Source organism: Pteronotus mesoamericanus, unplaced genomic scaffold (assembly GCF_021234165.1).
Source record: "Pteronotus mesoamericanus isolate MK-2021 breed Mesoamerican mustached bat unplaced genomic scaffold, CSHL_Meso_final contig_291, whole genome shotgun sequence".
Lineage (NCBI taxonomy): Eukaryota > Metazoa > Chordata > Mammalia > Chiroptera > Mormoopidae > Pteronotus > Pteronotus mesoamericanus.
In genome coordinates this window covers 4,955,963-4,978,844 of record NW_026555124.1, presented here as the reverse complement: position 1 = coordinate 4,978,844, position 22,882 = coordinate 4,955,963, and the positions used below count along the sequence as shown (strand labels likewise).

The window sequence follows — 22,882 nt, the reverse complement described above, 5'->3', positions numbered from 1 at the left end:
GATCGGTTGTGACTAAGCCCATTACTCCATGAATGCTTAATAAATACTTTCTGACTAATTGTAATAGGGACCTGAAATAAATGCTAAAGTAATGTGTTGATAAGGAAAACTATTAAATTTTTGAGAACTTCCTTAATCCAATATCAAAATTAAGTTAAAAGTTTAATTTTGCTTACTTTTCCTGAGTGATCCAGTTGATAACTAAATCTAAACGTTTTTCAGATAATCCACATTTGATTCCTTCCAGGGTGAGTTCTGCATTAACAGGACGTCTATGAGCATGACTTGTGCTGAAGATAGCTTCAAAAAATAAGAGCAATGGAGAAGGCTTTCCTCTAATTTTTCCAACAGCTACAGAGAGAAGAACAGTTTTTAAGTCAAATATTTTAAGTAATAGTTTGCTTTTTCTTACTTCATATTATTTTCATTTTTGCATTTTCTAAAAAATTTAATAAAAAATTACATACTTGTAATTTTAACTAATACTTATGGATTAAACTTTACATTTTGGATAACTAAACATTACATGCTTTGTGAAAGCCAAGGCAGAGATTGAAGTGAAGTGTCTTAGGCCAAGGAATACCAGAAAATGTTGACAGCCACTGAGAAGCTAGAAGAGAAGCGTGGAATGGAATCTCCATCAGAGTCTCCAAAAGGAACTTTAAAAAACTGAAAAAATATACCACCAACAGACCACACTGTAAGAAATGTTAAACGTAGTCTTTAAAGCAGAAGGAAAATGATACCAGATAGAAATATAAACCTACACAAAGGAATGAAGACCCAAAAATGGTATATGCTATCAATATAAAAATTTAGAAATTACTGTTTTTATATAGTACATCAAGTGGTATAATATCACCTGAGGATAGAATGTGCTAAATTAAAGATTTAATCTATAAATCCTAAAGTAACAACCAAATGAGTCAACAAAAAGTTATAGCTTGTAAATCAACGAAGAGAAATGGAATCATAAAAAATTAAACCAATCCAAAAGAAGGTAGAAAAAAAGAGAGAAAAAGTAACACAGAAGAGAGGAAAATAGAAAGCAAATAAAACTCAACTATGTCAACAATCACATTAAATATAAATGATCTAAACACTGCATTTTAAAGGCAAAGATTGTCAGATTGTATAAAAAAGTAGGATCCAAGTATATATTATCTAAAAGATACTGACTTTAAACAAAGACAGAAATAGATTAAAAGTATAAAAAATATACTATGCTAATATTAATCGAAAAAAAGATGGACTGACACTTCCAATCTCAAAATTTACTAGAAAGCTATTGTAATCAAGATGGTATGCTATTGGCATAGGATAAAAATCTGGAGCAACAGAATAGAATTAAGAGTTAAGAAATAAACCCTGGTCAATTGATTTTTGACAAGGGACCATAAAATTCAATGGACAAAGGCAACTCTTTTTCTTAACAAATGGGGCTGGGGAAACTAGATACCCACATGCAAAGGAATACATTTGGACCCCTACCTTACACCATACACAAAAATTAACTCAAATTAGATCATAGACCTAAATATATAAATCTCTTAGAAGAAAACACAGGATTTTAAGTTAGACAAAGAGTTTTAGGTTCAACAGCAAAAGCATAGCCATAAAAAAAAAATTGAAAAATTGAACTTAAAAAAGGTTAAAAATTTTTGTGCTTCAAAAAACACCATAAAGAAAGTGAAAGGAGCCCTGGCTGGTGTGGCTCAGTGGGTTGAGCACTGGCCTGTGAACTGAAAAGCCGCTGGTTTGATTCCCAGTCAGGCCACATGACTGGGTTGTGGTCCAGGTCTCTGGTTGCGAGAATGTGAGAGGCAGCTGTTGGATGTTTCTCTCCCTCTCTTTCTCCCTCCCTTCCCCTCTCTAAAAATGAATAAATAAAATCTTTTTAAAAAAAGTGAAAGGATGATCCAATCAACTGAAATAAAATACTTGCATATCATCTATCTGATAAGAGATTTTTATCCAGAATATAGAAAGAACTCTTGCAACTCATTAATAAAAAACATAAATACTGCAATGTTTAAATGAGCAAAGAATAGAAATATCTCCAAAGAAGACGTACCAATGGCCAATATATATACACAAAAAGATGATCAACCTTGTTAGTCATTAGGGACATGGAAATCAAAACCACAGTAAGATACTACTTCACACAGATTAGTGAGTATTGATAAAAATGTGGAGAAACTGGAACCCAAACACATTGCTGGTGGGAATGGAAAGTAGTAACAACTGTTTAGCAGTTCCTCTAAGAATTAACATATAGTTACCATATAACCCAGCAATTCCACTCCCAAGTATCTAACCAAGAGAAATAAAAACATACGTCCACACAGCAACTTGTGTACAAATGTTCATAGCCTCATTATTCATAATCACTAAAAAGTGGAAACAACCCAAATGACAGCCACCTGATGGATAAAGTTTGACATGTACCTTGCACCATATATAAAAATTCAAATTGGATCACAGATCTAAATGTAAACCTAAAACTGTAAAATCCTTATTAATAATTAGAAGAAACAACTCTGCAGATTAGGCACAGATTTCTTAGGTACTAATGCCACAATCCATAAAAGAAAAATTCTCAAATTAGACTTCAACGAAATTTAAAAACTTCTACCCTTAGAAAGATACTGTTGAGAGAATGAAAATACAAGTCACAAATTGAGAGAAAATATTGGCAAATCACTTATCTGATAAAGAACTTATATTCATACAATGGAATACCGCTCATAAATAGAGTAAACTATTGGTAAGTACAACAGGGATGAATGTCAAAATAATTATGCTGAGTGTAAGAAGTCAGTAAAAAAGAATGCCTATTATGTAATTCTATGTATATAAAATACTAGAAAATGCAAAGCAGACTAGCAGTTGCCTAGGGACTGGAGGGGAAGCTGTGAGAGGGAGAGGTGGGTGGCGTGAGAAGTAGAGGGAGAGAGGGATCCTTGAGGGGAATGAGGGAAATTTGGGGTGATACGCATGTCAAAACTTACCAAATTATGTACTTTAAATAGGTATATTTTGTTGAATATGTATCAGTTTACAACAACAAAGCTGTTTTTAAAAGGAAGTGGAACAGTGGGCAGAGGGAGGTGAAGGAGGGTGTAGGGGGATAACTGGACAGAGACTTGACTTGGGGTGGTGAACGCACAATACAGTGTACAGATGACATATTGTAGAATTGTGCACCTGAGACCTGTAAAATTTTAACCAGTGTTGACTCAATAAATTCAATAAAAAGGAAAAAAATAAAATTAAAAGTTAAAAAAATAAAAGGAGGGAGAACAAATTTAACAGTGTTAACATTAAATCTTGATAGTGAGTATATGGCTGTTATTTTTCTCCATGCTTTTCTGTATACATAAAATATTTCATAATGTACTTAGAAAACCTAATCAAACCTTTTAATATTATAGCTAAGGAAGCTAAGTAAATGGTCGAGAAAAGACTGGAGCTTAGATCTTTAGTCTCCCAGTTCAATACTCTTTCCATTCTATCACGGGGAAAAAGTAAAATTTGCATCCACATATAAGGTTCAGAGAGCAACGCTTACCCTTAAATTTATTCACTGTCCCAATGTTTTGAAGAATTCTTCTAGGACTCCTCGCTGCAAAACAAACTGCCTTCTCATATTCACCAAGTGAGATTAATTCGTTGAATCTATAGTCATTGTATTTCATTATACATTATAAAGAGTATACAAAAAGAAAGCTGATTAGAAATGTCTAATACCAACTAAACATAGTGGCATAGTAGTATAGAAAAGCAAATCTAATAAATAACTAGATTCATTCACTCTATAAGATGTTTTTTCACTTTTCACATCATTCCTACAGCCTCAGAATAAAACTCTCATCTGCCAGCTGACTTTGAACCTGATCCTGTACTTTATTCCTGTAGTATTTATAGCAAGTCTTAGAGTATGGACAGAGTTGGAAGTGAATATACAATGAGCTCAGATTTTTTTCTCTCATATCATCTCCAGATAAAAGGGGGAATCTGGGGAAAGGAGGGCAATCTGCTTAGAGGCTCACCTAGGGGAAATATTAATTGAACACAAAGGCTGCCAAGTTGAAGATCAAGAGGTGTCCTTGGTATTCAGAGACCTATGTTGCTCTGCCAGGCATCAGACTCCCAATTAAAAAGGAGACGAAAATAGTTCAAATAATTTCAGCTTCTATTACTCTTCCTAGGGCAGAATGTCTTCAAATCAGCCCTTATCTCACAATTAATAAAACTATGGCAAACATGATTTACACAGTATTGAAAATAATAAACGTGGAACCCTAGAGAGGAGAAACACCAAAGTAATATCATGCAAAATACATAAAACTTTTAACCTCAACAAGGGTTCTCTCTCATATCTCAAGCTGGTAGACTTAGAGATGCATATTATATGAGGAAATAACACAGGCTTTGGTGTTTCCCAAAATAGCCTTCACTCCTTATTTACAGCATATTTTACTGCAGTTAAAACTATTTAAAATGTCAGATTAGGAATATTACCTATGTTCATTACATACTGACTTTATAGCCTATGAATTAACCTCTTAAAGAATAAAGTCTTAAATTTCTTTGAGCCTCTATTATACATTGTATAAAATAATAAGTATTGGGCAAAAATATGCCTTTTTACTATGTCATAGGATGAAAATAATGAGGACAAAAAGACTGAATTAGGATAATATGATGACTCAAAAAGACATTCTCCAAAACATTTTATAACATCAAGTCGGTGGTGAGGCAATGTAAGAAAAATATAAGTAAAACTTAAATCAACACTACAATCCACCTGTAGTCTCTGAAATCTACCAATCTAGTATTTTTTCATAAAGAATCTATGTTTTAAAATTCTAGCTTATTTTCTAATTTGTGTACTAGGGTAAGATTTTAAAGATACAAAAGCTAGAAACCACAGCTTATCAAGATGCTAAATACATGCTATATATTTAATAAATGCAATATTACTATAACACAGAAAAATAAAAGCTTTTGAACTATTTGCCTTTCAATGTAGTAAAGCAAAATTTCAGCTTCTTTTGCCTTGCTTGGATCATCTTCACATAGTTCTTCAACAATGCCTTGGTCACCTATGAATATTGAAAGAGCCATCAGATGATATTTAAGGCTATATCAATAGAAAATAATAAGCATATAGATGTTTCATATCAACAACTTAATACTATGGTTTCTATCAGCACCAACCTCTTCTAAACTGAGTGGCTTCTCTTTCCCTTCCCTCCTTATTTTAAGGTACATTTTCAGGTACACCATCTCCTTGGCTTGCCAAGTCCATTCTTTACCAATGACCTGTTGGCTAGTGAAGGGAGACTCCCACAGGGTAACAGACACCTAACAGAAATAAATATATTTTTGCTTCCCTTAAACTCAGCCTAGGAAAATCCCTACTCTTTAGCTTTCTCGGGGAAAAGAGTAATGTTTTCCATTACTTGTATTAATTAAATATATAGATAAACTACCGTATAAATCTTTAGTTTTCTCAATTTGTTTCACGAAGTCTTGAAATGAGCTGCTCATATCAGATTTCATCCATGAAGTAAGTGCATATGAAATAATCTTCAGTCTTTGATGACTATAAAGATAAAAACATCAACAACATACTGAACCTAAAATCAAATAGCAGAATACTAGAACAAACACAGATAAAAGCTTCAAACTTTAGAAATATATAATCAACTTGCATACCGAAACTGTAATTCTTTGTTCAGATTTTCAGCTACATCTCGCCGTTTTAATATTACAATCATTTCCTCCTCTAAATCTGCCTTCCTCTGAGCTGGTACATATTTTTTTGACATTAATTGTTTAATTTCTGCATATTTATCTTCAAGATGTTTCAGGTATTTATTGAGAGCATCTAAATTAACGGATTCTTCCAGAGTCATGCCTATGGATAAAAGGGACAAATCAAACCAGCAAGCCATGTATGGGACTCTTGTGATCAAAAGCAAACGAGGTCAGAGAGTTCTCTATATCAAAGGATAATTAAGAAATGGTAGCATGAACTTGTAGTTTACTGAACATTAAACAGGACATACAGTTTTAGATGGCTAACAGTTTTTAAACATATCAATGAAGACTCAAAGATTGATTCTCCAAACCTTAGCCTCTTAAGAAAAATTTTAATGACCTCATCACTTTTGGTCATCAGGTTTGTAATGACCTTGCAAACTCTAAATATCACTGTTACTCAATAACGCTAAGAGCTTCTGCCTAACAATTCAGGATTTCTTCCCAGTGATTTCTAACCAAATAATTCATTAAACTACTAGAGCTATCCCCAAGGTAATCTGTTTATTTTTTCCCAATACAAAGCTTATAAAATGCCAGCCATATCTTTAGTTTTCTCTCTCTCAAATTGCCCGTTTTACTCATTATTTATAACAACACGGACACACAAACTTCAAATGACTTCCCTTCTCATTCAGGCTAACTGTTGTCTTTATTTATTTATTTATTTATTTGAGAGAGGGGAACGAAGGGAGAAAGAGGAGAGAAACAGTGATATGGGAGAAAACATTGATCGTCTCCTGTATGGCATGCGCCCTGACCAGGAATCAAACCAGCAACGCTTTGTTTTGTGGGACAACACACAATCAGCTGAGCACACTGGTCAGGGCTAACTGTTGCCTTTGAAAGCACACCTCAAAATTCTCCTCCAGAAACCCCCTGTATTAATCCTACTCAATTTTAATCATTCCCTTACCCTGAATCCTTTCAGCATTTAATCAATTTGTCAGTTATTCTGTATTTATTCATATATATCTTATCCTTATTTTGTTAGTCATAATTTTATATTTGAAAGGGAATCTAGTCCCTGCCTCCACCAAACAAAGGCTGATCATTCAACCTCAGCTGAAATCCTCTGGTGTAGCTCATTATGTCAAGACATATATTCTGCTATTGAATCCAAATCTGACTTCCTAATAATTCCGCCTATTGGTTCTGCTTCTGGCTAACCACTAGTTGAAATTCGTAAGGGTTTTGAATATAGTTTTCTATTCTCAAAGGCTTTCTTGTCTCCAGGACAAATATATGTAATTCCTCCATCTATTCATCATACAAACTTCTCAGCATCCTGGGTAAATTCCAGGATACGCTACAATTTCTTAAAATGAGGCTTAGCTGAAGATGAGGAACCAGTGAATGCTGACATAGAGTCAACAATATTCACCAGAACTTAAAACACTACAGTTTTTGCATGTATTGTACCATGGGTTCTCAAACTTTAAGTACATCAGAACCACCTGGAGAACCTGTTAAAACACTGACTCTTGGGCTCTAGCCCCAACCCCACCCCAACCCCATCCTTGGGGTTCTGGTACAGTAAGTCTGCAGTGGGGCCAAAGAATTGGCATTTCTAACAGGTTCCAAGTTAAAGCTGATGCTGACCAAGAACCACGCTTTAAGAACCATTATACTTTTATAATCGAGTTAGACTGGAACTCCTTAATTTTTTAGGGTATTCTTATTCCCTTGTTTCTACCTAGAGTCCTGGCTACAGTTGTCTATAAAATATGGATAAAGTCCTGGTATACTTGGAAAATGTACACACAGCACATATATATTAGTCTGTATAAGTAATAACTCGGGACAATTAGAATTTCTTCCAAATATTTTACACAAAATACAGTACCTGGAATAGGTTTTGAAGGATCTTTAGAGAAAGGAAAATGTTTTACTTCTTTCATGTCCCACTCTGCCCTAAGTTGTTTCATTTTGTCTATTTGCAGTTGAATCTTTGAGGAATTATTTTCAATAATCCTCATTCTGAAAAACAGAAAGGCTTTCTTACATTTCTTTCAAATAACAATTATTTAATCATAAGATTTATAATAAAACAGGTTAAATTATTTTGGCTAATTATTATTTTTAACCATTATAGATTTAGGTTGTAGTTTACAAAACAGTGCCCCCTCTAAAAGTTTACTAACCTCACAATAATTTTCTTTCAAGGCGACAATAAAATACTTTTTGTAAGTAATTGTTTACGTTTTTACGGTTGCCATAGCAAATTACTACCAACTTGGTGACTTAAAACAACAGAAATTCTCAGTCAGGAGGCCAGCAAAATCAGGATCACCGGGCCCAAAACAAAGTGCTGTCGGGACCTGCTTCCTCTAATCAGGCCTTGCTTTTTCAAGCTGCCAGGGGCCCGCTGGCCTTCCGTGGCTGCAGCACTTCTATCTCTGCTCCTGTCAACACTCCTTCTCTCCCTCCCTTATAAGCACACTGTGACAGCCCACCCGGATAATCCGAGATAATCTCCCTATCTCAAGAGCTTTAAAGTAATCACATCTGCAAAGCCCCCTTCCCCAAATAAGGTAACATTTCCTGGTTCCCAGGATTAGGACCTGACACCTTTGGGGGCCACTATTCAGCCTACTACAGCAATGCTGGTCCTAGAGCTAGAGGAACGATCTTTGAGATAAAACTGAGTTACTCCTGAAATGGGGATCTTAAAGAGCAAGAAGCAGATATAACCTTTTAAGCATTCTATTAAGTTTGCTTCCTAGCTTATTTACTGATACATTGGCCCAGGGAGATAATAACAGATTAAAGTAAATTCTATACATAAATGTCACAGGGTTTTGGCAAATTAAAAACAAGTCTGTCAGTAGATAACTGCTGCCTGCATGCATTTATTATAGAGAGTTCTTGGTAACTATAGAGAGCTTAGAACAAGAGCTTATATGTTTACGGAAGGGGGACTGTGGAAATAAAATATCTTTTGGCTTTCATCCAAATAAACTTATGCTTGTGGGGGGGAAAAAGCAAAGTTAAAAGTAAGCAGAATTTCAAAATAATTGAAAGCAGGGACCCAAATAGATGCTTGTACATGAATGTTTACAGTGACATTATTCACAACAGCCAAAGGTGGAAACAGCCCAAGTACCCATCAACAGACAAGTAAACAAAATGTAGTATACAATGGGATATTAGTCAGTCAAAAGAAGGAACGATATCCCAGTATATGCTACCACATGTTGGAAAATATCTAATTGTTGCCCTTTTCTGTAGCTACTTCTGTGATCTCTTTATCTTTGGCAATTTTACTACAATAAATCTAGTTGAGTATTTCTTATTTACTTGGTATTTTTTTGGGCCTCCCATATCTGTAAATTGCTATCTTTCACCAGTTCTAAAGAATTCTCAGCTTTTATCCTTTCAAATATTGTACCTGTCCCACATTCTCTTTTAGAGTTGTGATTAAACATAAAAATATGACTTTTTCATTCTGTCCTCCATGTCTTTTTTTATAATAGCTTTATTCATACACCTTAAAAGGTTCATACGCCTTAAAAGTAACCCTTGTAAGGTATACAATTCCGTGAATTTTAGTATATTCAGAGTTGTACAACCACTACCATTTTTAGTGCCAGAACATTTCCTCACCCCCTAAAGCCCTGTTCCCATTAGCAGTCTGCTGAGCAGAAGATAATTTTCCATGCAGTCCCTAAGGCTGGGGCAGTTCACCCTTGGTTCACTCTACAAGGGTGTAGCCCTTTCTCATCCCAGCTTTGAATGGGGAGGATTTCCCAGTAGACTACACCCCTTGGGCAGATCTTAGGCTCTGTCTTTTGTCCCCCTGCGCCCTGCTAAAAACTGAAGCTTATGATCACTAGTTTTGATAAATGTTCTCAGGGCCATAGAAGCTTTAGTGCTCCTCTTCTCTTTTGTCTTGTGTTATAAGTCTGCCTGATAATCTCTTCCTATCTTGTCAGCTTCCTGTTGCTTTTGGAAAGATTTAAAAGTATATATTCTATGTAGCATTTTTCCCAAATAGGAAGATCCAACATCTAGCCTGCCATATTACCAGGTCAAACTTTGCATAATTTTCCAAGTTGATTTGAAATTATAAAAATAATGTGGCTATCATTTACCAAATGGAAGGAACCCTGGGAATATGAGACTACTCGACAAGAGTGAGCATTTGGTCCTCTCCTACTAGGTTACTTACCTTTGTGCATCACAGAATTAAGTGATCTAATTCAGACAGTACTCAGGAAATTGTACTGTCAAACCTTCCACACAAGAAATTACCTGGAGCAACTACTTACAACCCTAATTTTGTGATTCTAAGATGTGCCTCCAATTATTCAAAGAGATAGAAAATTCTAAAACAGAATTTTAAGTAAAAAATATAGTCATTTCAAGCTGGTAGTAAAGATAACATGAGAACATGGCTTCACAATAAAACTATAATTCAAAAAGACTGAGAACCACTGGTTATAGTTACACCAGCTGGTTAATATAACCAACTTAACAATTATCACCTTTTGGGCTATTTACTAATATACTTACTTTGCTTCGAGTTGGATTGTCCGTTTCCTGTGATATACCAATGTCGTGGGCTCTGCTGCCAAAGCTTTAAGTTTTCCATGAAGATTAAATACAGTTCTTTGGTCTTTCTTTATCTTCTCAATAAAGGCATCATATTCTTTTTTGATTGAGGTAAGAATGGATTTGTATGCAGTGACATATTCTATTACCTGAAATATGATTTTTCTGCCTATGTTACTGAATTTTTTCCTAAAACACTATGGATCAAAAACATCGCAAATAGCATTATAGATTATATTTTAAATAAAACATGATGAACAATTAAATGTCTAAAATTTTACAAATTTAGAGTTTACATAAATATGACTGGGTATCAAAGATAATATTTCCTGAATTGTGCCCCTTGTCACAGTACTATGAGCTTAAATACAAGAGAAAAAGATATTTTACTGTACTTAGTATGAACACATACATTATGCGGTCAGTTAAAACCAATACCAGTTCTAATTATCTCAATTCTGGATCTTTTATATATAATTACGTATCATCCCTTACCACCTCTAAATCTAGTCTCTGACTTCATTCCGATCTTAAAATCCTGGACTACATTCACCTCCTTGTTTTTCTAACCTACTAGCTCATGCTGCCTGATCAATACTCTCAAACTGCATTTCTATTCCCAATATATCAAGCAAAACTGTAAGAAATCCCTCATGACTGCACACTCATGGTTTCCAATGGTGTTCAGGGACAGACTACCTTTGGAGGAATAATGGAAGAAAATAGAAACAGTGGATGCCTGCAGAGAAGCAGAGGGAAAGAGAGTCTGATAAGAGGACAACTGGACTTTCCATTGTATGTTTTTCTTCTTTCTCCTTTTTTCTTCTTTTATCTTATATATGTATTACCCATGCAAAAATAAATAAGAAATATTTAAAATGTTTTAAAAAATTACAAATAATTAATGGTTTCCAAGTTGTCCTCATAAGGATATCAGAAGGGAATGATGTGTAAAGAGAATAGATGTGACCAATTCTCTTTCATTGATAATCCATAATTTTTCTCTGAAAGCTACAGTTATGCTTTCTACCCCTGCTACATCTCTAGTCTCTGGTATCCCCCACTAATCTTCTGTTAGCTAGACAATATCTAGAAAACAATTATCCAGGAAGACATCTGGTCTCTAAAGAAATGATACAAGGAGATTAAGGATCAATGGGAAGTACCAAAATAGGGTATCTGACAGGGTGATACTGGTTGTCTTTTTGCAATGACCATACTACCCATCAATCTAAGTCAGGGGAACTGCCACCCAGGAGCCCATAATAAAATAGAAGCCATTATTCTGTGGTCTTTCAAATTACGCTGTTCCTGGTCATCCTCCACTCCACACACTTATAAAACTTGGGATGTGCTACCACAACCCAAGACAATTCAGATACATTAATGGAGAGAAAAAAAGACTTGTAGCAATACATTGATAAACTCCTAATATCTGTCTACTAGAAGAAACAGATTTCAGAACACTCATGGGAACCTTTGAGAATGCATAGATCATGCATTGAATTAAAGGAGACCGAGTGGCATGCCACAGGTAGGATGGTTTTGCTTGACCCACAAAATATTTTAAAATTTAGGAAATTTCACCTGAAAACCGTATTTCCAACTTCTCTGGAAAATTATGAAAATTCTGCTGACATGGAACCACCATTCCTCAATGGCAATAATCAGCTGGAGCATTAGACTGAATTTGTCCTTCATTTTACCACTGTCCCCCTTGATTCCTTAATGACCTTCCTCACCTCTACTGGCATTCAAATTTGAGACTCCTGTATTGGTAGTTTCCATTAAACACAAGAAAACCAGAGCTATACTTACCAGCAACTGGGGTCTGAGGGAGAAGAGGAATGGTATCCATTCCACCTCAGCTTCTGTATATCAATCTAGACTATTTGTACAATGTGCTACCACAAACACAAAAGACCAGCCACTTTCCAGAGTCCAGCTGCTTCAATAATTTGCCCATTTCTATAGAAGCTCACTGTTTGTTGCTAAGTCTTTGACTCTCTTTACAACCTACCCTCAACTCTGGTTATGAGTCTCAGGTAATCCTTGCTCAGGCATGGTTCTCCAGGTCAAATATTCCATCTTTGATTTTAAATAAAATTTGTTATTTGTTCTCTGATATCAAGTACTTAGAGATGCAAGTTGATACTTTCATCTTCTGCCCAACTGGATCCTTCCAAAAGTGAAGGAAGATTACAGAAGGCAGTCATTAATAGTTTATTAACAATGCAATGTGCTATAACAACATGAAAATGGAAAGGCAGGTTATCTTATTGAGAAGCTAGAAAAAAAGTTTCTGTAAATACCAAGAGATTTATATTTCAGATCTCCTCTTTGTCATGAAGAATAGGATTCTTCAAAAGGTACAAATACACAGTTTATAATTGTACAATGTACAATTAGTCCAAATGGAAATATTGGAGGTAGAGAGAAAAAGACTGTAGGTGCAGATATTATCTTTTATTTAATCCCATATCTTAGCTATAAGAATTAAATTTACCAAAACTACCTCCAAAATGACTTCATTATAACTATACTAATTTAAAGCAAACAGCTCTTCATGTAACTCTGACAAGCATTGGCATTTGAGCATGCAAAGATAAGCATGTCACAGTTACGATAACTTTCCTTTGTCAACTTCAGAATGTAGAGTCTCAGCATGATTTTTGATATTTATGAAAACTATTCAAAACACTATCTTTAAACACTCATCTAATATATTCCTTAGTAACTAAAACACCAAGGTAATATCATTAATCATAACAGCATATAAAATTAAGCTAATCTGCCAGTGTACCATTTTAAAGGATTTCCTAGATGACTTACAAGGAAGAAAAGATTGTTTCTCTAATTTATGCTCTTATAGATCTGCACCAATTATCTTGATTCCACTAGTAGGTATATATCACTACTTTCTCCTCACTTTTCCTTATAAGGAGGCACTATGTTTTTATTTAAAGAAAAAATAAGACTCACAGTGTGTATACTATTTAATAACTAAAGAAAAGACTGAATCCAATTTTGCCTGTGGCTGTTCTATTCAAAGACCAATAGTTTACAGAAGTCTTAAGATAAGTAAATATTTCTTCCAGGTAAGGAGAAAAGATTGCTGATTTCACTTATTACACTGTCAGGGCACCTTCTAAGGGGAGAGGAGTTAAAAAAATAAAGCAAGGTTACAAAACTAGGATTGGTGGACAAACTGCAATTGTTCATAAGGAAAAACAGGTATTACTAAAACCTTGCAGAGCAAGATCAAATGTTATATAAGCCATAGCACTTGCTAATCTCACCTCCATATTTCCAATGTTCAATCTAGTCACACCCCCTGTGAACTGCACCTATCTAGACCTCTAATCTACAAGGGGTCTCAATTTAATATGCCAGATCAGCTATTTTCAACTGGGGTGCCACAAAAAATTTTAAAACATGCAATACTTGACTATTCAGTCAGGAGCACTGACCTCTTTTCCCTTAGATTGTCAAATAAAAAAATGACAACAGCCAATACAACAATAGCTGTCCGGTGTGAAAGAATAAAAATTATACCTATTTTTTGTCAGATAGGTAAAAAATATAAATTTTGGTGTGCCGCAGAATTTTAGTAGTTTATGTGTACCATTAGATGAAAAAGTTTGAAAATCACTGTGCTAGATCAAATCTAAACCAAGACTATAATGATACCATAAACCTAAAACAACAAGGAACTGCCAGATCCCTGCTTGCAGCTCAGTCCCTCAAAAATCAGGTGATAATTTCAGATGAGATCAGGAGCATTCAGGGTGGTACAGCCCTAGAACAGACAATGCTTTCAGATGGAAGGTCAAAATGTTGTTAGAGAGCACAACTAGGTGTTGCTCAAAAACTGATAGCTTGCGCTTTAGCTAAAACAGTTGAATCACTCATTAACTGTCTAGCAATGAATGTAACATTGCATTTTCCCCATTCACCCCTTTCAAACAAAATGGATGAACTTCTCAAAATTGGCAGATGTCTAATAAGTAGTGGTGTTACTAAAACAGGAACACTAGTTGTCAAGAAAGACCATTTCTTCCCCATGAAAATTCCATTGTCTTAAGAATATTATGATACCTTATCAAAAACGTTTCGGTATATGATGTAATATTCATCAGCAGGTCCTTCCTCATTACAGCCCACTCTTTCAGTTTCTGTAATTATGTATCTTTGCATACTTTCCAAAAATTCCTTGTCACTTCTACTAATGATAGGAGGGAGGACGGCATGTTTCTTTATTTCTTGAACTGACATGTCATAATCTGCATACTTATTCACTAGAGAAAAGTTAAGTCTTGACTTGCTTTTGCAACGAAGCCAAAACTTTGATGAGCCTAAAAGAAGAAAAGGCCATCGATTAGTCTAAAGCTTCAAATAAATTAAGTCAAATATTCATCTAAAACAAATGTAAAAAAATACCTTATAGATCTCTGAGATAAATATTCCAACCTGTGAATTAAAAGGTCTAATCTATTCTACTGTCATGTGCTATCCCTCTGAGATAAAAATACCAATAAAGAACTCTTCTCTTACTAATCACACATACATGTATCATATGAGTGATGGTTTCTCAATACTCAACACTTCCTAACAGAAGGTTTAGCATTTTGTTTATTTGTTTCACGTGGGAACACAAGTTTGGAAACCTCCTGATGGCACAAACAAGATCAAAAACTTCTCTACCCGCATGCCTCCCTGACCAATTCACAGTCATCCAGTGCACAATAGCTGTAAATAATTCATACATTTACTTTGAGGATAAACTTTATTATGATTCTTATCTTTAATATGAATGGGCTAATTGAAAAGTAATGAGTCAGGACTTTCTAAATCCATCCATGAATGATGCCAAACATAAGAAGCAGTACTTTTCTGAGTACAGTTTTTAAGCAGCTCCATCCTATTGCTCTCTCAGTAAAGAATCACTAACCAGCTAGGGCTGGATAGAGTAGGTGGTTTCTGAGATCGTGTACCATTAACATCAGACACAGCCAATGTTTGCTTAAAAATGTCTGGCAAGGCAAAATATTTTAATTCTTCCCTCCTCCCTCCATTACAGAAGTATATAATCACACCATAAATTTCATAAAATATAAACAAAAGATTAATGAAAAAACAAAAATCATTCAGAACTCCACCACCTAAATATAACAACTATTTAATGTTTTGGGGTATTTCCTTCCAATTTTTATAATTTAAAAATTAGGATCACTGTTATTCAGTTTTGTATCCTAATTTTTTTCACTTAGTATTAAAAGTTTAACAACTTTTCCATGTTGTTAAGTAGTCTTTTCCAGTAGGCTGTAAGTTTTACAAGATCAGGAACCAAAATGTTCTCATTCCCAATTATTCTTTCCCACCCATATGCATTCCAGCGCATAATTCAGTTTCTAGCAGAGTAAGTACCAAATATTTCCTCCATAATCAATAGTTACAGCAATTCTTTCTCAGAAGACATGACTTCAGAACACAGCCGACGTGACTGTTCCTCAGCATCTACAAAATGCCACTGAGTTACATAACCAACTCAGATTACAGTTCATTCATTCATTCATATTAGAAACTTAGGGATACAGAGAAAACAAATCACAAAGGTTCCCAGTCAAGTCTATTGGGTTTGCTTAAAAGAGCCACTGGTACAGAGCAGAGAAGGAAGTGTGACAGAGGTGGGCACAATGGGCTACAAAAGCCCAGAGGGGCATCTCACTTGCCTGTGGGAGAGGGCAGGAAAACATGGGACAACATCAAAGGAACCACATCTAGGGCAAGGCTTAAGTTGTGCTAAATTTATTTATTCAATAAATATTTAGGGGCATCTTCTGTGTGTCTGCCACTATCCTAAAGGCTGGAGACATAGCACTGAAAAAACATAGTCCTTAATCGCCCACAGGTTATGTTCAAGTAGAGAGAAAGACAACACACAGTGAAAATACAGTATGACAGATGGAGGTTAAGTTGTACCAGAAAAAATGAAACTGGGAAGGAGTGCTAGAGAATAAGGAAGGTGGGAGGGTGCTATTTTATATAAGGCATTAAATTAAGGAAAAGTCCTCACTGATAAGGTGATTTTTCAGAAATTTGATAAAAGTGGGTCATGTAGCCTTCTGGGAGTAGAGTGGTTGAGGCAGAAAAAGCACATCCAAAGGCCTTAAGGCAGGACAGCACGTGTGAGGAACGGCAAGATGGCCAGTGGGGATAGAAGAGAATGAGAAAGGGAGAGAGAAGGTCAGATAGGTAGTAGCCAGATCATGTATACAGGGCCTTGAGGGCAGGACCACTACCAGCACATGAGCACCTTTGTGCAGGTTAGAAAAAGGTGCCCTTCTCTGGACAGACTTGGCAAGAGGACTGTGGCCTCCAAGCACTCCAGTGCTAGAGAGAGACAGCCTCACTTACAGGAACTTAGGCTTAATTTGAGTGCGATGGGAAGCCACTGGCAGGCTATGAGCAGAAGAGTGACAGCTGACTTGCATTTTCTTCTTCTTTTTTTTTTTTAATGTATTGATTTTAGAGAGGGAAGAACGGAGGGAGGGAAAAAGGGTTGGGGGAGGAGAGAGAGGGAGAGAGAGAGAATGTTGTTCCACTTATTTATGCGTTAATTGGTTTCTTCTTGTATGTGCTATGACTGGAGATCAAACCTGCAAACCTCGGTGTATCGGAACGACACTCTAACCAACTGAGCTATCTGGCCAGGGAAGCTAACTTACATTTTCAAAAAATTGCTCTTGCTGCTTTGTGAAGACAAGGATCAAAGCCTGAATAACTGTTAGGAAGCTACTGCAATAATCTGGGAGAAAGATGATAGTGGCTTGAATCAGGATGGTAGCAGTGGAGTTGTTGAGAACTGTTCTGCACATATATTTGAAACAAAGCCAAGAAGATTTGCTGAGGGATTAGATGTAGGTATGAGGGAGCAATCAAAGATTACCATAAAGTTTCTGGCCTTATGCATTCTAAGAAAGATGGAAATTGCCATTTATGGAGATGGGAAGAGATTAGGAGTCTGGGGCTTGCCTATTAGAGATATTGAGTAGACAGCAGGATATGTGAAGCTGGTCTGCATACAAATGGTATTTTAAAGACTTGTGAGGTAGAATGAAAATGACCTGGGAAATGTGAACAAAGCAGAGGTCTAAGGACTGGGCCTTGGGGAAATAACTCCAAAGTTTAGAGGTCTGGTAGTTCAACAGGAAGCAGCAAAAGAGCCTATAAAAAGAGTATCCAGGGAAATAGAAATGAGAGGGTATCCTGGAAGTCAGGTGAAGAAATTGTTTCAAATAAGGAGGGACTGATCAACTGTGTCAAATGCTGCTGACAAAACATGTAAGATTAAACTACCATTGAATTTAGCAACATGGAAGTCATTAGTGACCACAAGAGCTATTCCTCTAGAATGGTGGGGACAGACGCTAACAGGAGTGGGTGCAGTCAATGAAAGCGGAATTGGAGACACAGAGTATACACAACTCTTTCCAGTTTTGTTGTAAAGGTGGAGACTAGTTGTAAGAATATGGGACAAAGAATGTTGCAGGAATAAGAATGGATTCTTCTGAAGTGCCAAAGCGTGAGAGAGTACAGTAACTTCAATTAACTCAATAGTATAAAGCAAGTCACAGGCTTAGTACATTAGGACATAAGGGAGGCAGAGCTGAATATCATACTAAAGAATTTGGATTTTATCCTGAAGGTGAAGTAGAATAATGGCATAATCATCTTACTTTTTAGAATATTTTGCAGACAAAAGTGAAGGTGGATTAGAAAAGGAGAAAAGGTTAGAGACAAGTTACAAGATACCGAAAACTTCCAGGAGAAAATTAAGGAGGGCCTGAATCTGGGGATGGGGACACAGAGGGTAAGGCACAGAGATAAAAAGAGATGGCAGTAGGAGGGTACATTAGAAAGGATTCCATGGTTTGTGCAGTGGACAGAGACTAAGGTAAGGACATAACTCCCTTGTAGTTACCCCAGCTTGCCAGGAGAGCATCCTACACACGCTCCAAAGTCTTCCTCTTTGGACCTTCACCACCACTCACAACGTACAAATTTGGACATTCTACAACTAAATAACACTTCCGCTGATTTCTTTCCAGTATGGCTTCATTTAAACCGCTCCTAGGATTTCCAACATATTAAACCGTTTCCCACGACAAACCAGGCCCAGAAACCTCCTTACAGAAGCAGAGAATTGGGGGTTGAAGGAGGCGGGGCTACAGGGCAAAAAAAGAAAAAAAGAAAAGAAAAAGAAAGAAACAAAGAAACAAAGAAAGAAAAGAAAAATGAACCCGAGGTGTCTGAAGGTATCACATATTTTTCAGTTTGCCTGGAGCTGGCCACAGGAGCTCCCTTCCCTTGCAGGTCCAAAGAGCAGCCGGCGGTAGCGGACTAATCCTCAGCCCTAGACTACCTGTTAGTAGGAGAACGGTATTTTCGTTCCACTAAACTTCCCCAGCCCCTTTCCGTTTCCTCCTAGTCACTTTCGACCCGTTTCCACCTTCCCTGAAAACAGTACAGCGCGTCACTCTTCCTCCCTCCTCACCTTAATCCCTTTCTCCAAACCCCGACGCCAGTGCTTGGAGATAGTAACTAGGGAACCTGGCGTGTGGAACTGCATCTTGGGACAAGTAGTTCCAGGCCATAGAAAGCAGTGAAAAACTACAGTTCCCAGGAGACACTTCAATTACCTCCGTTTCCTCAATGAGGCCCTCTCAATACCAGCCTCTTTTAAAGACCCCTCAGCCACGTTCGCTGTATGGGAAAAGCCTTTTAAAGAGATTTTTAAGGTGTTTAACTCTATTATCCCGAGAGCATGCTGGGGATTCAAGTGAGAAGTAAGCCCACGCTAGAGAAGAAACGAGGTTCGTCAGCTAGTTTGGCACGTGGTTAGATAGCCGCTGTGACAGCAGTCAGGCACTTGGTGTGGTCACCTAAGAGGTGTGGCCTCCGGCGGCGGCCCCGGGAAACCCTGTGGGCCTGCGCGCGGCTCTTCCTTTCCGATCCGCCATCTGCGGTGAGTGTGTGCTTTGCGGGCGCTCCCTGGCCGGCGGGCTACCGTCTCCCTGTCTTGTGTCCCCAGTTCTAACCCGCCTCTTCCTCTTCCTGCACCTCAGGTGGAGTCGCCGCCAAGATGCAGATTTTCGTGAAAACCCTTACGGGGAAGACCATCACTCTCGAGGTACGGGCCAGGTGGTGTGAGGGGCCCGAGGCTTGAGTAAGGCCCGGACGTGGATTCCGGCACCCGCGCTCTTTCTGTGGGCAACGTGTTTCTAAGTCAGGGAGGGGCAGCCTGGCCCTGAGTTCCGGGCTGTGGGCTGAGCAGGGGCCTGGGGCTGGTTTTGCGTGCCTGAAATCTGGGCCTAGCGCTTCCCTGGCGGCGATCAAAGCAGGGGTCCTGCGAAGGGGCGCCGGGCCGGGAGAGGGTGGCGCGTGTGGCGCAGCCGGCGCCTTCCGCCCCCCCCCCCCGCCCACGGGGCTGAGGGAGTGCGCTCGCTCGGCTGTCCGGGGTGGGGGCCAGCCCACCGGGTGAGGCGGCCGCTCGGGGGGGGAAACTGCGGCCCCCCCGCCCCCCGGCTTTGTTGTGGGGTGACAGCCAAATTGAAGTGAGTTTGTATTCTAGTTTGTTAACAATTCATTGGCATTTTAAAACTCTTAGGTTGAACCCTCGGATACAATAGAAAATGTGAAGGCCAAGATCCAGGATAAGGAAGGCAAGTAGTATTTCTTAAGTGCAGAAGTACTAACTTCCGGAAGCTCCAGCCTCCCTGCGGGTGCTACACAGGCGGGGTCCTGGCGGGGTCCTGGCGGGGTGGGAAGAGGTCAGATGGACCGGGTGAAGTGCTTTTGGAGTGACGTGGTAGACACACGTTTATAAGCATGGGACCAAGCTGCAGTGCCATTTCACGTGTGTGAACTTGGATGACCTATTTCTCTACACCCGTTTCCTCATCTGCAAGATGAAGATTGTATTAACCTGTATTAAGTATTGGTAATGATTACACAAGGTAAAATTTGTAAACATTTAAAACCATGCTTATCCTGCAGTAAGAATGCTCACAGCTATTAGTGCCATTTCATTCACAATTATGTGTAAACCTTCAGCAGAGGCTTATTCTGTGGTGACTTAATTTTTTTTCTTTTTTTCATTAGGAATTCCTCCTGATCAGCAAAGACTGATCTTTGCTGGCAAGCAGCTGGAAGACGGGCGTACTTTGTCTGACTACAACATTCAAAAGGTCTGTTATTGGAAAGAGCAGCTCTTTAAATATAATCTTAAAATTTTTGACAAATACATGTAAGTGGGAAGACCGCTGTTAGAGTAGCAAGGTGTCCCAGGTAATGCTTACACTAACATTTGAGAAGCACTGCTGTAGTTTCTCACATCTGGATTTTGCAGATTGCATCCCATGGTGTAATTTAATGTGTTAATTAATCTCCCTAGAAACTAGTTAAGAATCAGACATTTTTCCCTCCAAGACTCCTTTATCTTCCTACTGCATGTAATCGGATGTGTAGCACTAGTTTTCCATTCTTACTGGGGCATGAGCATTAATGTAATCGCTTTTAAAGCCTGTTTCATGCTCTGTTTCATTAACAGGAGTCTACTCTTCATCTTGTGTTGAGACTTCGTGGTGGTGCTAAGAAAAGGAAGAAGAAGTCTTACACCACTCCCAAGAAGAATAAGCATAAGAGAAAGAAGGTTAAGCTGGCTGTCCTGAAATACTACAAAGTGAGCCTATTTCTTTCTTTATTTCTCAGTCATACAGACTTATTTTGTATTTAAAAACTAGCATTTTAATTTTGGAAGAACAGTCACTAAATGCCCAGGAACACCTGGAGGAAAATGATAATAGAGCCTTAGGATTGAAGAGTTAAATGTAGAAAAATTAAGTTATGTTAAATTGGAAGAACACATGTGATACTTGTAAAAATCTTGAGGCGGGGGAAAAAACTGAATTGGGGAAAAATGTTAGGAAGGGAAAATATTGGTAGATCAAACTTAAAAAAATTTTTACTATGCTTTTTAAACAGTAACTTTAAGTAAAGATTAATCTCTCTGCTGGAAAATGAACACTGACTATGCTGTTTACAAAAGAGAAATACAAATATGTGAACCAAAGAAACCCAGTTGAGCCCTTACTGGTGTGGCTTAGTGGGTTGGGTGTCTTCTGCAGATAGAAAGGTTGCTAGTTGGATGCCCAGTTGCCACACACCAGGGTTGCAGGCCAGATGCTGGAGGCATTTGAGAAGCAAATGATTGATGTTTTCTCTTTCTAAAAATGAATGAATAAATGAATAAGATCTTAAACACAGTTGAAAGAGAGCCAATTTATTAAAAATAAATTTTTGCCTATTAGGCAAATTTTAAGATTTTATTTTTAGAGAGGCAGAAGGGAGGGAAAAAGAGAGATCTGTTGCCTATTACATGTGCCCTGACTAGGGACTAAACCTGCAAACCAGGCATGTGCTCTGACTGGAAATTGAATTGGTGACCTTTTGCTTTGCAAGACGAGCCCAATCGAGCTACACGGTCAGGGTTTAGATTAATAAATTTCATTGGCATACCTGGTTTCAAACACTTTAATATGAAAGTATTTTTCCTGTTTAATTGTTGAACAAGCTTTTGATAATGGGGCTTACCTTTAGCTGCTTGTTGCAAACTAGGCTTGATTTTGAAGTCACATCTGGGTTCAGTTCTTAGCTGTGTCTATCACTTTGCGTTCCAAGGCTGGACTTGAATGAACTCTGAGCAAATGTGTTGTAGTAATTGCTGGTGAGGATTTGGGATGTTTTGGTTTACAAGTACTAAAAACTACCATTGTGTGATTAGATAGCTAAATATTTTGAGTCACTTAGACTTCGAAATATGTTGTAAAATTATGTTAAGTAACAGGTTTGTACTTTTTAGGTGGATGAGAATGGCAAAATCAGTCGCCTTCGTCGGGAGTGTCCTTCAGATGAATGTGGTGCTGGAGTTTTTATGGCCAGCCACTTTGACAGACACTATTGTGGCAAATGTTGTCTGACCTATTGCTTCAACAAACCAGAAGACAAGTAATTGTATATGGGTTAATAAAAGACATGAACTAACATTTAATGAATTGTATTCCAGTGAGTTTTTTTAAGCATCCAATTGATGGATCACACCATTTCTCTCAAGTTGTACATTGGCAGACTTCCATTTTATTTACTACCAGCCATCTAGATACTAAAGCAGTTTGTGTTTCTGTCAGTTTAACCTCGGTGCTACTGGCATTTTTGACCAGGTAATTCGTGGTGGGAGCTGCCCTGTGCATCATAGTGATGAGCATCCCTGGCCTCTACTGCTTAATGCTAGTAGCACTCCACCCCCATTAGCACAATCAAAAGTGTATGTATACATTGCCAAATGACCCCTGGGTGAGGGAGGATTAACTCCTACCCCCAAATTGAGAAACACTGATTTGTGTGAATTGGTGTTAAAGCACTGCCTAAAAAAGAGGCT

General features: G+C 37.6%; 2 protein-coding genes across 5 annotated transcripts in view; one reads left to right on the top strand and one right to left on the bottom strand.

Moving 5' to 3' along the window:
• The window catches only part of CLHC1 (clathrin heavy chain linker domain containing 1), a 31,541-nt gene extending 16,883 nt beyond the window's left edge, over window positions 1-14,658 (bottom strand). Inside the window, exons 1-8 of one of the 4 annotated variants that reach the window (XM_054575386.1) lie at window positions 14,482-14,658; window positions 10,345-10,532; window positions 7,676-7,809; window positions 5,725-5,926; window positions 5,499-5,611; window positions 5,024-5,108; window positions 3,572-3,678; window positions 177-351 (exon numbers count right to left, since the gene is read on the bottom strand). In XM_054575386.1, the coding sequence (XP_054431361.1) occupies window positions 177-351; window positions 3,572-3,678; window positions 5,024-5,108; window positions 5,499-5,611; window positions 5,725-5,926; window positions 7,676-7,809; window positions 10,345-10,532; window positions 14,482-14,658 (1,181 nt within the window). Of the gene's footprint in view, window positions 1-176; window positions 352-3,571; window positions 3,679-5,023; window positions 5,109-5,498; window positions 5,612-5,724; window positions 5,927-7,675; window positions 7,810-10,344; window positions 10,533-14,481 lie in introns of those variants that run through there. The other 3 variants (XM_054575388.1, XM_054575389.1, XM_054575390.1) reach the window with 3 other exon arrangements.
• Window positions 14,659-19,346: 4,688 nt separating this feature from the next.
• On the top strand, window positions 19,347-22,488 carry RPS27A (ribosomal protein S27a). Its single transcript, XM_054575436.1, has 6 exons — window positions 19,347-19,411; window positions 19,512-19,576; window positions 20,054-20,108; window positions 20,548-20,633; window positions 20,996-21,127; window positions 22,307-22,488. The coding sequence occupies exons 2-6, from the start codon at window positions 19,529-19,531 to the stop codon at window positions 22,454-22,456; spliced, it is 471 nt and encodes a 156-aa protein (XP_054431411.1). The 5' UTR covers window positions 19,347-19,411; window positions 19,512-19,528; the 3' UTR covers window positions 22,457-22,488.
• The last annotated feature ends 394 nt before the right edge of the window (window positions 22,489-22,882 follow it).

Excerpts from the sequence above, each read along its gene's own strand:
- RPS27A (XM_054575436.1), top strand. The coding sequence starts at position 19,529 with ATGCAGATTTTCGTGAAAACCCTTACGGGGAAGACCATCACTCTCGAG. Across the intron at positions 20,634-20,995 it reads CTGACTACAACATTCAAAAG|GAGTCTACTCTTCATCTTGT; the intron begins GTCTGTTATTGG and ends TTTCATTAACAG. Across the intron at positions 21,128-22,306 it reads CTGTCCTGAAATACTACAAA|GTGGATGAGAATGGCAAAAT; the intron begins GTGAGCCTATTT and ends TGTACTTTTTAG.